Below are 17,688 nucleotides of genomic sequence, written 5' to 3'. Positions count from 1 at the left end.
TGTCTGTGTGTCTTTACGCTGTCTGTGTGTCTTTACGCTGTCTGTGTGTCTTTACGCTGTCTGTCACTAGGTGACGGAGCTGGCCACGGTGAAGCGACCTCAGGAGAGAGCGGCTGCTCTGCAGCAGTGGCAGGAGGATGGAGGGATCATGATCATTGGCTATGAGATGTACCGTAACCTCACACAGGGTAGAAACATCAAGAGCAAGAAACTCAAAGAGACCTTCCAGAAGACCCTGGTTGATCCAGGTAGGTAGAGGACACACACACACGGTTATTTCTTGTATCCAGTTTCTTTTAACTTCTCTGCGTTAGCGGGATCACTTTCCTAAACCGCTGAATTGCAGGGCGCCAAATTCAAAAATATTACTAAAATTATTTATAATCATGCAATCACAAGTGAAATATACCAAAACACAGCTTAGCTTGTTGTTAATCCACCTATCGTGTCAGATTTTGAAAATATGCTTTGCAGCAAAAGCAATCCAAGCTTTTGTGAGTTTATCAATCAATGCTAGAACAGTTAGCCTTATATTAGCTTGGTCAAGAAAGTCAGAAAAGCCATAAAATTAATCGCTTACCTTTGATAATCTTCGGATGTTTGCACTCACGAGACTCCCAGTTACACAACAAATGTTATTTTTGTTCGATAAATATTACTTTTATAACAAAAAAACGCCATTTGGGTTGCGCGTTATGTTCAGAAAACCAAAGCCTCGTTCCGTTCGACAAATTCCAAAAAGTATCCGTAATGTTCGTAGAAACATGTCAAATGTTTTTTATAATCAATCCTCAGGTTGTTTTTAACAAACATAATCGATAATATTTCGACCGTAACCTATTCAATAAGAGAGAAAAGGAAAATGGAGAGCTACCGCTCTCGCGCGCAGGAACTATTCGGAGGACACTTGACTAGTTTGGAAAAATCTTGCTCATTTTTCAAAATAAAAGCCTGAAACTATGTCTAAAGCCTGGTCACAGCCTGAGGAAGCCATTGGAAAAGGAATCTGGTTGATACCCCTTTAAATGGAAGAAAGACGGGCAATGAAACACAGGTTTTCGCCTGCAGAATCAGTTTTGTTATACTCACAGACAATATTTTGACAGTTTTGGAAACTTTGGAGTGTTTTCTATCCTAATCTGTAAATTATATGCATATTCTACGATCTGGACCTGAGAAATAGTCTGTTTACCTTGGGAATGTTATTTAAAAAAATAAAAAATCTGACCCCTAGCGTTAACCTCTCTGGAATCGCGGGACGCTTGCGTCCCAACAGCCTGTTAAAATGTAGAGCGCCAGATTAAAAAAAAAATCTATAAAATCAAACTTTATTAAATTACACATATAAGATACCAAATTAAAGCAACACTCGTTGTGAATCCAGCCAACATGTCAGATTTCAAAAAGGCTTTTCGGCGAAAGCATAAGATGCTATTATCTGATGATAGTCCAAAGGCTATACTCTCTTTGTTGACAATTTCAACCATGCCGGCGCTACTCAAAACGCAGAAATAAAATATAAAACATGCATTACCTTTGACGAGATTCTTTTGTTGGCACTCCAATATGTCCCATAAACATCACAAATGGTCCTTTAGTTCGATTAATTCCGTCCATATATATCCAAATTGTCCATTTATTTGGCTGCCCAGCCAGGAAAAACAGCGTTCAATTTGCGCAAAATCACGACAAAATATCTAAAAACTTTCCTCTAAACTTTGCCAAAACATTTCAAAGTACTTTTGTAATACAACTTAAGGTATTTGTAAACGTTAATAATCGATCAAATTGAAGACGGGTCAATCTGTTTTCAATACAGGATATCAACAAACTCACGGTACTTTTCAAGTCTTGCTCAACTCTCAAACATAAACACACGACGTCACTCCACTTCCGGGTCAATATCTTTCTCAGTTTACTAAGGAAAAACCTTAACCTTTTCCCATACAATGGCGACATCCAGTGGAAGCAGTAGAAACTGCGTGGATAGTGATTAGAATTCTGGTGTGCCCATGATAACCCATTGAACATACAGGAACTTAACAATAAAAAAGTTAGTCCTCAGGGTTTTGACTGCTATATAAGTTCTGTTATACTTACAGATATGATTCAAACAGTTTTAGAAACTTCAGAGTGTTTCCTATCCAAATCTACTAATAATATGCATATCTTATATTCTGGGGATGAGTAGCACGAAGTTGAAATTGCGCATGCTATTTTTCCCTAAGTGAAAACTCTGCACCCTATCCTCAAGAAGTTTTAAGAGGTTAACTCTCTCTGCTCTGTGTTCACTCCCTCCCCAGGCCCAGACTTTGTGATCTGTGATGAGGGCCACATCTTGAAGAACGAGGCGTCGGCCATCTCTAAAGCCATGAACTCCATCAAGACCCGCCGGAGAGTGGTGCTCACCGGTACACCGCTGCAGAACAACCTCATAGAGTGTATGTCCGTTACTTCCTGTTATATCCAGACCGCTAGCCTACAGGGCATTGGGAAAGTATTCTGACTCCGGGACTTTTAACACATTTTGTTACGTTACAGCCTTACTCAAATGGATTCCCCCCTCATCAATCTAGACATAATACCCATAATGACAATGCAAAAACAGGTTTAGAAATGTTTGCTAATTCATAAAAAATACACAACTGAAATCACATTTAGTATTCAAACCCTTTAATCAGTACTTTGTTGAAACACCTTTGGCAGCGATTACAGCCTCGAGTCTTGGGTATGACGCTTCAAGCTTGGCACACCTGTATTTGGGGAGTTTCTCCCATTCTTCTCTGCAGATCCTCTGGTTGGTGGGGGGCGCAAGCCCTCCCAGGTCCACCCATGACTGTGCCCCTGCCCAGCCAAGTGAAATCCATGGATTAGGGTCCAATTAATTAATTTAAATTGATGTTCTTTCTATGAACTGTATCTCAGTGAAATTGTTGCATGTTGATTTTGTTCAATATAGTAAGTTATATGGAAACTGTGTTAAATAGTAGGGGTTGACATAATTTTTTCCATGACTACCCCTTCCTCTGTCCCCCATACATACAGTTGAAGTTGGAAGTTTACATACACCTTAGCCAAATACATTTAAACTCATTTTTTTCACAATTCCTGATATTGAATCCCAGTAAAAAGTTCCCTGTCTTTGGTCAGTTAGGATCACCACTTTATTTTAAGAATGTGAAATGTCAGAATAATAAGAGAATGATTTGTTTCAGCTTTTATTTCTTTCATCACATTCCCAATGGGTCAGAAGTTTACATACACTCAATTAGTATTTGGTAGCATTACCTTTAAATTGTTTAACTTGGGTCAAATATTTTGGGTAGCCTTCCACAAGCTTCCCACAATAAGTTGGGGGACTTTTGGCCCATTCCTCCTGACAGCGCTGGTGTAACTGAGTCAGGTTTGTAGGCCTCCTTGCTCGCACACTCTTCTTCAGTTCTGCCCCAATAAATTTTCTAGAGGATTGAGGTCAGGGCTTTGTGATGGCCACTCCAATACCTTGACTTTGTTGTCCTTAAGCTATTTTGCCACAACATTGGAAGTATGCTTCGGGTCATTGTCCATTTGGAAGACCCATTTGTGACCAAGCTTTAACTTCCTGACTGATGTCTTGAGATGTTGCTTCAATATATCCACATAATTGTCATTTTTCATGATGCCATCTATTTTGTGAAGTGCACTAGTCCCTCCTGCAGCAAAGCACCCCCACAACATGATGCTGCCACCCCCGTGCTTCACGATTGGGATGGTGTTCTTCGGCTTGCAAGCCTCCCCCTTTTTCCTCCAAACATAACGATGGTCATTATGGGCAAACCGTTCAATTTTTGTTTCATCAGACCAGAGGACATTTCTCTAAAATGTACGATCTTTGTCCCCATGTGCGTTGCAAACCGTAGTCTGGCTTTTTTATGGCTGTTTTGGAGCAGTGGCTTCTTCCTTGCTGAGCGGCCTTTCAGGTTATGTCAATATAGGACTTGTTTTTACTGTGGATATAGATACTTTTGTACCTGTTTCCTCCAGCATCTTCACAAGGTCCTTTGCTGCTGTTCTGGGATTGATTTGCACTTTTTGCACCAAAGTACGTTCATCTCTAGGAGACAGAATGCGTCTCCTTCCTAAGCGGTATGACTGCTGCGTGGTCCCATGGTGTTTATACTTGCATACTATTGTTTGTACAGATGAACGTGGTACCTTCAGGCGTTTGGAAATTGCTCCCAAGGATGAACCAGACTTGTGGAGGTCTACAATTATTTGTGGAGGTCTTGGCTGATTTCTTTTGATTTTCCCATGATGTCAAGCAAAGAGGCACTGAGTTTGAAGGTAGGCCTTGAAATACATCCACAGGTACACCTCCAATTGACTCAAATGATGTCAATTAGCCTACCAGAAGCTTCTAAAGCCATGACATCATTTTCTGGTATTTTCCAAGATGTTTGAAGGCACAGTCAACTTAGTGTATGTAAACTTCTGACCCACTGGAATTGTGATACAGTGAAATAATCTATCTGTAAACAATTGTTGGAAAAATGACGTGTCATGCACAAAGTAGATGTCCTAACCGACTTGCCAAAACTATAGTTTGTTTACAAGAGATTTGTGGAGTGGTTGAAAAACGAGTTTTAATGACTTCAACCTAAGTGTATGTGAACTTCCGACTTTAACTGTACATCTATAATTCACATAGAATTTTGAGTTCTAGATATGTCACTGAAAGCAAGTCTAAGCAGATCTGTTCTACGCCTTCGTTAAGTTAGATTTTTTTCTACCTTTTTACAATTTATTTTTTTACACCAGATTCAAACCGCTGAAAAATACAATATTTACGTTATAGTTATATTTGGTTTTATTTTACAACAGTTTAGATGGTACAGTGATTCTCTGCGCAATGACTTTTTGTGCAGAGAATTTTGAAAAGATGAATGGGAAAATACTGTATTTTACAATCCAGGTGTGCAAAGCTCTTATGAGAGTTAACCAAGACGACTCCCAGCTGGAATCGCTGCCAAATATGATTCTAACATGTATTGACTCGGGTGAATACTTATATAATCAAGATATATTACAGTTTCATTTCTCATTTTTATTTTTTATTTTAGGGATATAATTCTACTTTGGCATTACCAAGATTGTTGACAAAAAATGACAGTGGAATCAACTTTAATCACCACTTCGTAACACAACAAAATGTGAAGAAATCTGAGGGGGTGAATACTTATGTTGTGTGTTTTCCCTGTCCAGACCACTGCATGGTGAACTTCATCAAGGAGAACCTGCTGGGGTCAGTGAAGGAGTTCAGGAACCGCTTCGTCAACCCCATCCAGAACGGGCAGGCAGCAGACTCCACGGACCAGGATGTACGGATCATGAAGAAGAGGGCTCACATCCTCTACGAGATGCTCAATGGATGTGTACAGGTAACACTGTGGTGTACGCCTCATGAAGGAGAGCTCACATCCTCTACAACATGGATGTGTAGCTGGCGGCCCACAGCCTCCCTTTTCTAGGCGGATCCTGACCCCCAGGGGGCTCCCCATTTTGATTTTGTTAGTCGCTCACGCTGATATCGTATTTACGTGACAAAATTGATAGAATTACAGGAAATTGGCTGTTAAACTGTCCCTCTCCACAGAGAAGCGACAATTGTGTTAACCTCTCTTTCTCTGCTCTCTCTCGCTCTCTCGCTCTGCTCTGCTCTGCTCTGCTCTCTCTCTCTCTCTCTCTCTCCTCTTTCTCCAGAGAAGAGACTACTCTGCCCTGACCAAGTTCCTGCCTCCTAAACATGAGTACGTTGTGTCTGTCAGAGTCACGCCCATCCAGTGTACTCTCTACAGACACTACCTGGAGCACTTAACAGGTACACACTAACCCCTACCTTATCTAGTGTACACTACAGATCCTATCTGGAGCATTGTACTTCTGTGTGTTTCAAGAGAGAGAGGAGGAGGTTAGCAGAGGTCTGGCCTCTAGTCTAAACGGTTCAATATGACCCAAATTACCAGAGGTCTGGTCTCTAGTCTAAACGGTTCAATATGACCCAGAGGTCTGGTCTCTAGTCTAAATGGTTCAATATGACCCATATTACCAGAGGTCTGGTCTCTAGTCTAAACGGTTCAATATGACCCATATTACCAGAGGTCTGGTCTCTAGTCTAAACGGTTCAATATGACCCAGAGGTCTGGTCTCTAGTCTAAATGGTTCAATATGACCCATATTACCAGAGGTCTGGTCTCTAGTCTAAACAGTTCAATATGTTCCCAAAGCATGATGCTGCCACCACCATGCTTCACCGTAGGGATGGTGCCAGGTTTCGTCCTGACGTGATGCTTGGCATTCAGGCCAAAGAGCTCGATCTTGGATTCAACAGACCAGAGAATCCTCTTTTTCATGTTCTGAGAGTCCTTTCGGTGCCTTTTGGCAAATTCCAAGCGGGCTGTCATGTGCCTTTTACTGAGGAGTGGCTTCCGTCTGGCCACTCTACCATAAAGGCCTGATTGGTGGAGTGCTGCAGAGATGGTTGTCCTTCTGGAAGGTTCTCCCATGTCCACAGAGGAACTCTGGAGCTCTGTCAGAGTGACCTTTGGGTTCTTGGTCACCTCCCTGACCAAGGCCTTGTCCCCCAATTGCTCAGTTTGGCCGGGCGACCAGCTCTAGGAAGAGTCTTGGTGGCTCCAAACTTCTTCCATTTAAGAATGATGGAGGCCGCTGTGTTCTTGGGGACCTTCAAGGCTGCAGACCATTTTGGTACCTTTCCCCAGATCTGTCTCGGAGCTCTACGGACAATTTCTATATATATATATATATGACCGGTGTGTGTGCCTTTCCAAATCATGTCCAATCAAGTGAATTTACCACAGGTGGACTCCAATGAAGTTGTAGAAACATCTCAAGGATGATCAATGGAAACAGGATGCACCTGAGCTCAATTTTGAGTGTCATAGTGAAGGGTCTGAATAGTTATGTAAATAAGGTATTTCTGTTTGTTATTTGTAATTTGCATAACATTTTAAACCTGTTTTTGTCATTAGTGTAGATTGAGGAAAACATTTAATTTCATCCATTTTAGAATAAGACGAACGTTTAACAAAATGTGTTACAAGTCCATGTTTCTGAATGCACGGTATATTTTAGTTGTTGAGTTGTTACGTCTCTTACGTTGTTCTGGTGTTGATGTGAGGGAGTGGTACCTTATTCAGCGGTGGTGGGTTTGACACACGTTCTCCCCCTCCTCTCTCTCTTCTCTCTCCCTCTCTCCTCTTTCTCCTCTCTCCTCTCTTTCTCCTTTCTCCTCTCTCTCTCCTTTCTCCTCTCTCTTTCTCCTCTCTCCCTCTCTTTCTCCTTTCTCCTCTCTCTCTCCTTTCTCCTCTCTCTTTCTCCTCTCTCCCTCTCTTTCTCCTCTCTCCCTCTCTTTCTCCTCTCTCCCTCTCTTTCTCCTCTCTTTCTCCTCTCTCTCTCCCTCTCTTTCTCCTCTCTCTCTCTCTCTCTCTCTCTCTCCCTCTCTTTCTCCTCTCTTTCTCCTCTCTCCTCTCTCTCTTTCTCCTCTCTCCCTCTCTTTCTCCTCTCTCCCTCTCTTTCTCCTCTCTCCCTCTCTTTCTCCTCTCTCCCTCTCTTTCTCCTCTCTCCCTCTCTTTCTCCTCTCTCCCTCTCTTTCTCCTCTCTCCCTCTCTTTCTCCTCTCTCCCTCTCTTTCTCCTCTCTCCCTCTCTTTCTCCTCTCTCCCTCTCTTTCTCCTCTCTCCCTCTCTTTCTCCTCTCTCCCTCTCTTTCTCCTCTCTCCCTCTCTTTCTCCTCTCTCCCTCTCTTTCTCCTCTCTCCCTCTCTTTCTCCTCTCTCCCTCTCTTTCTCCTCTCTTTCTCCTCTCTCTCTCTCTCTTTCTCCTCTCTCTCTCTCTTTCTCCTCTCTCCCTCTCTTTCTCCTCTCTCCCTCTCTCCTCTCTCCCTCTCTTTCTCCTCTCTCCCTCTCTTTCTCCTCTCTTTCTCCTCTCTCTCTCTCTCTCTTTCTCCTCTCTCCCTCTCTTTCTCCTCTCTCCCTCTCTTTCTCCTCTCTCCCTCTCTTTCTCCTCTCTTTCTCCTCTCTCCTCTCTCTCTCTCTCTCTCTCTCTCTGTGTGTGTGGGGCAGGTGCGGGGAACGTGGTGGAGGGGGGTCGGGGTCGAGCCGGGACCAAACTGTTCCAGGACTTCCAGATGCTCAGCAGAATCTGGACCCATCCCTGGTGCCTGCAGCTGGACTACATCAGCAAGGAGAACAAGGTACGCAGACGGACTCACACACTCATCAGCTAAGAAAACAGGGTGAGGGGAACGGGTCTGCATCAGCTGCACCCCCCCCCCCACCAACACACACGCTTCGCTGAACCCCAGGAGAACATGCTAACACACGCTTCGCTGAACCCCAGGAGAACATGCTAACACACGCTTCGCTGAACCCCAGGAGAACATGCTAACACACGCTTCGCTGAACCCCAGGAGAACATGCTAACACACGCTTCGCTGAACCCCAGGAGAACATGCTAACACACGCTTCATTGAACCCCAGGAGAACATGCTAACACACGCTTCACTGAACCCCAGGAGAACATGCTAACACACGCTTCACTGAACCCCAGGAGAACATGCTAACACACGCTTCGCTGAACCCCAGGAGAACATGCTAACACACGCTTCACTGAACCCCAGGAGAACATGCTAACACACGCTTCACTGAACCCCAGGAGAACATGCTAACACACGCTTCACTGAACCCCAGGAGAACATGCTAACACACGCTTCACGGAACCCCAGGAGAACATGCTAACACACGCTTCACTGAACCCCAGGAGAACATGCTAACACACGCTTCGCTGAACCCCAGGAGAACATGCTAACACACGCTTCGCTGAACCCCAGGAGAACATGCTAACACACGCTTCGCTGAACCCCAGGAGAACATGCTAACACACGCTTCACTGAACCCCAGGAGAACATGCTAACACACGCTTCACTGAACCCCAGGAGAACATGCTAACACACGCTTCACTGAACCCCAGGAGAACATGCTAACACACGCTTCACTGAACCCCAGGAGAACATGCTAACACACGCTTCACTGAACCCCAGGAGAACATGCTAACACACGCTTCACTGAACCCCAGGAGAACATGCTAGCACACGCTTCACTAAACCCCAGGAGTTCCTATTGGTTGCTTGTAACTTTGTCTTTGTCCTGGAAAATAATCTGAAATTAACTCTTTATTAACCCATGTTGTCTTAGGGGGGGCTGACTGTGTCTTGTTGGGGGGTGGGGGGCCTGACTGTGTCTTGGGGGGGGGGCTGACTGTGTATTGGGGGGGGGGGGGGGCCTGACTGTCTTGGGGGGGGGGGCTGACTGTGTATTGGGGGGGGGGCCTGACTGTCTTGGGGGGGGGGGGGGCCTGACTGTCTTGGGGGGGGGGCTGACTGTGTCTTGGGGGGGGGGCGCTGACTGTGTCTTGGGGGGGGCTGACTGTGTCTTAGGGGGGGGGCTGACTGTCTTGGGGTGGGGGGCTGACTGCGTCTAAGGGGGGGGGGCCTGACTGTCTTGGGGGGGGGCTGACTGTGTCTTGGGGGGGGGGGGGCGCTGACTGTGTCTTGGGGGGGGGGGGCGCTGACTGTGTCTTGGGGGGGGGCGCTGACTGTGTCTTGGGGGGGGGGCTGACTGTGTCTTAGGGGGGCTGACTGTCTTAGGGGGGCTGACTGTCTTGGGGTGGGGGGCTGACTGTCTTGGGGTGGGGGGCTGACTGTCTTGGGGTGGGGGGCTGACTGCGTCTAAGGGGGGGCTGGGGGGGGCTGACTGCGTCTTGGGGGGGGGCTGACTGCGTGTGTTGTGTTTTAGGGGTTCTGACTGCGTGTCTTGTGTTTTAGGGGTTCTGACTGCGTGTCTTGTGTTTTAGGGGTTCTGACTGCGTGTCTTGTGTTTTAGGGGTTCTGACTGCGTGTCTTGTGTTTTAGGGGTTCTGACTGCGTGTCTTGTGTTTTAGGGGTTCTGACTGCGTGTCTTGTGTTTTTAGGGGTTCTGACTGCGTGTCTTGTGTTTTTAGGGGTTCTGACTGCGTGTCTTGTGTTTTAGGGGTTCTGACTGCGTGTCTTGTGTTTTAGGGGTTCTGACTGCGTGTCTTGTGTTTTAGGGGTTCTGACTGCGTGTCTTGTGTTTTAGGGGTTCTGACTGCGTGTCTTGTGTTTTAGGGGTTCTGACTGCGTGTCTTGTGTTTTAGGGGTTCTGACTGCGTGTCTTGTGTTTTTAGGGGTTCTGACTGCGTGTCTTGTGTTTTTAGGGGTTCTGACTGCGTGTCTTGTGTTTTAGGGGTTCTGACTGCGTGTCTTGTGTTTTAGGGGTTCTGACTGCGTGTCTTGTGTTTTAGGGGTTCTGACTGCGTGTCTTGTGTTTTTAGGGGTTCTGACTGCGTGTCTTTTGTTTTAGGGGTTCTGACTGCGTGTCTTGTGTTTTTAGGGGTTCTGACTGCGTGTCTTGTGTTTTTAGGGGTTCTGACTGCGTGTCTTGTGTTTTTAGGGGTTCTGACTGCGTGTCTTGTGTTTTTAGGGGTTCTGACTGCGTGTCTTGTGTTTTTAGGGGTTCTGACTGCGTGTCTTGTGTTTTTAGGGGTTCTGACTGCGTGTCTTGTGTTTTTAGGGGTTCTGACTGCGTGTCTTGTGTTTTTAGGGGTTCTGACTGCGTGTCTTGTGTTTTTAGGGGTTCTGACTGCGTGTCTTGTGTTTTTAGGGGTTCTGACTGCGTGTCTTGTGTTTTTAGGGGTTCTGACTGCGTGTCTTGTGTTTTTAGGGGTTCTGACTGCGTGTCTTGTGTTTTTAGGGGTTCTGACTGCGTGTCTTGTGTTTTTAGGGGTTCTGACTGCGTGTCTTGTGTTTTTAGGGGTACTTTGATGAGGACAGCATGGATGAGTTCATCGCCTCGGAGACCGAGGAATCTTCTTTAAGCATGACCTCTGAAGACGAGAAACAGAAAAAGTAACCCCACATTATTTACAGGGACACAAACCTGTCACTTTTCGCCATCGTGTTCAAATAACGGAGTGTATCACCCATTGAGCTATAACAGAGGGCCCAGAGTGTATCACCCATTGAGCTATAACAGAGGGCCCAGCGTGTATCACCCATTGAGCTATAACAGAGGGCCCAGAGTGTATCACCCATTGAGCTATAACAGAGTGGGCCCTCTGTTATAGCTCAATGGGTGATACACTCTGGGCCCTCTGTTATGTGTATCACCCATTGAGCTATAACAGAGGCCCAGAGTGTATCACCCATTGAGCTATAACAGAGGGCCCAGAGTGTATCACCCATTGAGCTATAACAGAGGCCCAGAGTGTATCACCCACTGAGCTATAACAGAGGCCCAGAGTGTATCACCCACTGAGCTATAACAGAGGCCCAGAGTGTATCACCCACTGAGCTATAACAGAGGCCCAGAGTGTATCACCCACTGAGCTATAACAGAGGGCCCAGAGTGTATCACCCATTGAGCTATAACAGAGGGCCCAGAGTGTATCACCCATTGAGCTATAACAGAGGCCCAGAGTGTATCACCCATTGAGCTATAACAGAGGGCCCAGAGTGTATCACCCATTGAGCTATAACAGAGGCCCAGAGTGTATCACCCATTGAGCTATAACAGAGGGCCCAGAGTGTATCACCCACTGAGCTATAACAGAGGCCCAGAGTGTATCACCCACTGAGCTATAACAGAGGCCCAGAGTATCACCCACTGAGCTATAACAGAGGCCCAGAGTGTATCACCCACTGAGCTATAACAGAGGCCCAGAGTGTATCACCCATTGAGCTATAACAGAGGGCCCAGAGTGTATCACCCATTGAGCTATAACAGAGGCCCAGAGTGTATCACCCATTGAGCTATAACAGAGGGCCCAGAGTGTATCACCCATTGAGCTATAACAGAGGGCCCAGAGTGTATCACCCACTGAGCTATAACAGAGGCCCAGAGTGTATCACCCACTGAGCTATAACAGAGGCCCAGAGTATCACCCACTGAGCTATAACAGAGGCCCAGAGTGTATCACCCATTGAGCTATAACAGAGGGCCCAGAGTGTATCACCCATTGAGCTATAACAGAGGCCCAGAGTGTATCACCCATTGAGCTATAACAGAGGGCCCAGAGTGTATGAAGAGGCTAAAATGGTTTCATATAGGCCTGGTTTGTTTTCCTCGTACTGCCACAATGAAAATACAGATCACTATGCATTTACTGAGCATACAAAACATTAAGAACGCCTGCTCTATCCGTTACAGACTGTTAAAGAAGGATTTTTAAGCTTGGAGACAATTGAGACATGGTTTGTGTATGTGTGTCATTCGGAGGGTGAACGGGCAACAACATATTTAAGTGCCTTTGAACAGGGTATGGGTAGTAGGTGCCAGGAGCACCGGTTTGTGTCAAGAACTGCAAACGCTGCTGGGTTTTTCAACACTCAACAGTTTCTTGTGTGTATCAAGAATGGTCCACCACCCAAAGGACATTCAGCCAATTTGACACAACTGTGGGAAGCATTGGAGTCAAAATGGACCAGCATCCCTGTGGAACACTTTCAACACCCTGTAGAGTCCATGCCCTCGACGAATGGAGGCTGTTCTGATTGCAAAATGGCGTGCAACTCAATATTAGGAAGGTGTTCTTAATGTTTTGTACACTGTATATTCCTTACTACATTCATCCTGCCCAATCACAGGTAGGCATTTGGATATGAGCAAAGCATCAGTTTTCTGCAGTAGCCTTTTTGTCTTTTACTGTGAAGTGTGAAGTTGAGTGTGTCGTATTGAGTAGAGGTGTGAAGATCAGGGCTTTGTGCAGTGCACGGGCAGAACCAATAGGAAACGGGGACAGGCATCTTGTGGGGGCGGGGCCAACTCCGCGGTATCACCATATTACTCTGTATCGTGATACTTGGTCTGACATCACTTTGTTGGTTGGAAAATAGGCACATTTTGTAGCAGTTTACAGTTTATTTTTTTTTGCGTTTCTGTCTGACATTTGTCACCTTTTTTAGGTCCCTCACCAGTTTCGCATCTCTGATTTAACGTTACGGTATCGATCATAATGTAGTATACGGCCTTTCTCTGTTGACTGTCTTATCATACTGCAATATACAACCTTGCACCGCTCTGCCCCCCCCCCCCCCCCCCCTGTAGGAAGAAGAAGCGGGGGAAAGCCAGGAAGAAGGACAGCGACTCAGACAGTGATGCTCTGGAGGTGATAAAGGAATGGAACACCAGCTCCCGAGGAGGAGACCCCTCCAGCCGCAACCGGGCGGAGCCAGAGGAGGAAGGTATAGAAATACAATTATAGAACCTGTAGATTGTTACCGGACTAGAAATGTACAGTTATAATGTTACGGTGTTTATTTATTTATTTATATATATATATATATATATATAGATATATTTATTTTATAGATATATTTATTTTATAGATATATTTTATTTTTTAAAGGTTAATACATATTAAATAACTAAAATAGTAATTGCATAAGTATTCAGCTCTCTGAGTCAATACATGTTAGAAACACCTTTAGTAGCGATTTCAGCTGGGAGTCTTCTTGGGTAAGTCTCATAAGAGCTTTGCACACCTGGATTGTACAATATTTTGTATTTGCCCATTTTTTGTCTTTTCAAAATTCTCCAAGCTCTGTCAAATTAGTTGTTGATCATTGCTAGGCAACCATTTTTAGGTCTTGCCATAGATTTTCAACTAGATGTAAGTAAAAACTGCCACTCAGGAACAGTCACTGTCTTCTTGGTAAGCAACTCCAGTGTAGAATTGGCCTGTCATGCTGAAAGGTGAATTCATCTCCCATGTGTCTGGTGGAAGCAGGTTTTCCTCGAGGATTTTGCCTGTGCTTAGCACCATCCCGTTTCTTTTTTGTCCTAAAAAAAACTCCCCAGTGTTTGCCACTTACAAGCATACCCATAACATGATGCAGCCACCACGCTTGAATACTTAGGTAAATGTGATATTTTAGTGATTTTTTAAAATAAATTAGCAAAAAATGCATAAACTAGTTTTTTCTTTGTCATTATGGGATATTGTTTGTGTATTGATGAGGAAGAAAAACGATTTAATGCATTTTAGAAAAAGGCTGTAACCTTAAACGTGATGGTCTGAATACTTTCTGAATATATTGATCACATCTTTACTAATACTGTAGAACTTTGTTCTGAGGCTGTATCCGTCCCCATTGGAAGCTGTGATTACAATATAGTGGCTATATCCAGGAAAGACAACGTTCCAACAGCTGGAACTAAAATAGTGTATGAGATCATACAAAAGATTTCGCTGGATCATATTAAACATCTATTTGTTGGTCTGATGTGATTGATAAGGAACATCCAGACGCTGCACTTGATGAATTCATGAATTTGCATCCAATTAGTAATAAACATGAAACTGACTGTTAGAACTGTTAAGGCTCCATGGATTGATGAGGAATTGAAAAACTATGGTTGAAAGAGACGGGGGAAAAGGAAGTGGATAATAACTCTGGCTGCACATCTGACTGGCTTAAATGATGTCTAAACTATTACAAAAAGAAGAAACTGTATTATGAAGCCAAGATCAATGATATAAAGAATGATGGGGGGAAAACACTTTGGAGTACTTTAAGTTAAATGATGGGCAGAAAGACTAATTCAAATCCATCTTTCATCGAATCAGATGGCTTATTCATCACACAACCATTTGATGTTGCCAGTTATTTTAATGATTACTTCATTAGGCAGGGAAAAATGCCAACAACGAACAGTGAGGCATCGTATTCATTAATTTAAAAAACTAATAATGAAAGAAAACCATTACAAGTTTGAATTTTGTAAAGTTAGTGTGGGAGAGGTGGAAAACTATTGTTACCGATCAATAATGACAAACCTCCTGGCATTGTCAATGTAGGAGTGGCTATAGAGTCAGCTACCATCCTCAGTAGCTTTCCATCTATCTGCCATATCTTTAATCTGAGCCTAGAGCAAAATCTTTGTCCTGGAGGGAAGCCACGGTAATTCTTCTACCCGACCTGGCTTGCTGCCAGCTCGTAGCAAACTGTTGGACTTTTTTTGGGACCAAATATAATGCTATATCTCTAAGCAATTTAACAGACTTTCAGCGTTCTTATAGAGAAGGGCACTCAACATGTCCTGCACTGGCACAAATGACTGATGATTGGTTGAAAGGAATTGATAATAAGAAGATTGTGGGAGCTGTACTGTTAGATTTTAGTTCAGCCTTTGATATTATTGACCAGAACCTGTTGTTGAAAAAAAACGTATGTGTTATAGCTTTTCAACCTCTGCCATATTGTGGATTCAGAGCTATCTATCTAATAGAACTCAAAGGGTTTTCTTTAATGGAAGCTTCTCTATTGTCAAACGTTAAGTGTGGTGTACCGCAGGGCAGCTCTCTAGGCCCTCTACTCTTTTCTATTTTTAACAAATGACCTGCCACTGGCATTAAACAAAGCATGTGTGTCCATGTATGCTGATGATTCAACCATATACACATCAGCAACCACAGTTAATGATGTAACTGAAACCCTTAACAAAGAGTTGCAGTCTGTTTTGGAATGGGTGGCCAGTAATAAACTGGTCCTGAACATCTCTAAAACTAAGAGCATTGTATTTGGTACAAATCATTCCTTAATGTTTAGACCTCAGCTGAATCTGGTAATGAATGGTGTGGCTGTTGAACAAGTTGAGAGGACTAAATTACTTGGCGTAACCTTAGATTGTAAAGTGTCATGGTCAAAACATGTAGATTCAATGGTTTGTAAAGATGGGGAGAGGTCTGTCCGTAATAAAGAGATGCTCTGCATTTTTGACACCCCACTCCAAAAAGCAAGTCCTGCAGGCTCTAGTTTGATCTAATCTTGATTATTTTCCAGTCATATGGTCCAGTGCTGCAAGGAAAGACCTAGTTAAACTGCAGCTGGCCCAGAACAGAGCTGCACGTCTTGCTCTTCATTGTAACTAGAAAGTTAATATAAATACTATGCATGTCAGGGTCTTGGCTGAGAGTTGAAGAAAGAAAGACTGACTGAGTGTCACTACTTGTTATAATAAACATGGTTGGAAATTCCAAATTGTTTGCGTAATCAACTTACACACAGCACTGACACACACATTTACCCCACCAGACATGCCACCAGGAGTCTTTTCCAGAACAAATTCTCTGAAACATTATTATACAGAGTATTATACAGAGCTGTGATTGAACTCCCTTCCATCAAGTGAACAGCAAACCTGGTTTCAAAAAAACAGATGAAGCAACACCCCACAACACAACTCCTCTCCCCCGTGTGATCTACTTGTTGTGTTTCTGTACTGACATGTATGTGGAACTGATAGATGCACACACACACACACACACGTTAATGATTTAAAATGTATGTAAATTAAGTATTTTGTCAAATTTCTTTGTTATGTGTCGGACCCTAGTAAGACTAGCTGTCACTAATGGGGATCCTAATAAAAAAAAATATAAATTCTTACCCTCTGCCCCCCCCAGTGCCTCCAGCCTCCAGCCCTGGCACCAGGAGTCCTGACTGGCACAAAGAGTTTGTTACGGAGGCTGACTCTGAGATCCTGGAGCATTCTGGGAAAATGGTGCTGCTGTTTGAGATCCTCCGCATGGCCGAGGAGGTGGAGGACAAAGTGTAAGTAACTATAATCTACATTTGAGGTAGAGGAAGAACCCGAAACCCACCAATTCAGACAAACAAAGAGATGAAATGTTGCATTAATCTTCATTATTACATATTTTTTTTCTTCCCCCCACTGCATCAGGGATACGTACACAGATTTTTCGGCTTTACAGCCTTCAGTGTGTACAATTTTATTTAAATTCAAAACAATGTTTGTAAATAACAACCTATGAGCACCAGGTGCTAGTCTGTCACCAGCTTCATCAATAAGTTTATCGATGATGTCGTCTCCACAGTGACTGTACGTACATATCCCAACCAGAAGCTATGGTTAACAGGCAACATCCTCACCGAGCTAAAGGCTAGAGCTGCCGTTTTCAAGGAGCAGGACACTAATCCGGACGCTTGTAAGAAATCCCGCTATGCCCTCAGACGAACCATCAAACGGGCAAAGCATCAATACAGGATTAAGATCGAATCCTACTACACCGGCTCTGACGCTCATCGGATGTGGCAGGGCTTGCAAACTATTACGGACTTCAAAGGGAAACTTGCCGTGAGATGCCCAGTGACGCGAGCCTACCAGATGCCCTTTTTTGCTCGCTTTGAGCAAAGCAATACAGAAGCATGCATGAGAGCACAAGCTGTTCCGGACGACTGTGTGATCACGTTCTCCGTAGCCGATGTGAGCCAGACGTTTAAACAGCTCAACATTCACAAAGCCGCGGGGCCAGACGGATTACCAGGACGTGTACTCAGAGCATGTGCGGACCAACTGGAAAGTGTCTTCACTGACATTTTCAGCCTCTTCCTGACTGAGTCTGTAATACTTAAGTTTCATAGACCACCATTGTCCCTGTGCCCAAGAATGCGAAGGTAACCTGCCTAAATGACTACTGCCCAGTAGCACTCACGTTGGTAACCATGAAGTGCTTTGAAAGGCTGGTCATGGCTCACATCAACATCATTATCCCAGAAACACGAGACCCACTCCTATTTGCATACCGCCCCAACAGA

The 17,688-nt window shown here is 44.3% G+C and overlaps 1 protein-coding gene across 5 annotated transcripts in view; it reads left to right on the top strand.

Annotated features, from left to right (window-relative positions):
- atrx (ATRX chromatin remodeler) overlaps positions 1-17,688 on the top strand; it is a 71,977-nt gene that overhangs the window by 26,933 nt on the left and 27,356 nt on the right. For all 5 annotated transcript variants that reach the window (XM_071412018.1, XM_071412019.1, XM_071412017.1 and 2 more), the window contains 8 exons: positions 71-248; positions 2,304-2,441; positions 5,242-5,417; positions 5,740-5,857; positions 8,117-8,247; positions 10,883-10,977; positions 13,175-13,311; positions 16,536-16,683. In XM_071412018.1, coding sequence (XP_071268119.1) covers positions 71-248; positions 2,304-2,441; positions 5,242-5,417; positions 5,740-5,857; positions 8,117-8,247; positions 10,883-10,977; positions 13,175-13,311; positions 16,536-16,683 — 1,121 coding nt within the window. The remainder of the gene's footprint in view (positions 1-70; positions 249-2,303; positions 2,442-5,241; positions 5,418-5,739; positions 5,858-8,116; positions 8,248-10,882; positions 10,978-13,174; positions 13,312-16,535; positions 16,684-17,688) is intronic.

This window comes from Salvelinus alpinus, chromosome 7 (assembly GCF_045679555.1).
Source record: "Salvelinus alpinus chromosome 7, SLU_Salpinus.1, whole genome shotgun sequence".
Classification (NCBI taxonomy): Eukaryota; Metazoa; Chordata; class Actinopteri; order Salmoniformes; family Salmonidae; genus Salvelinus; species Salvelinus alpinus.
This window is presented reverse-complemented; position numbering and strand designations above follow the sequence as displayed.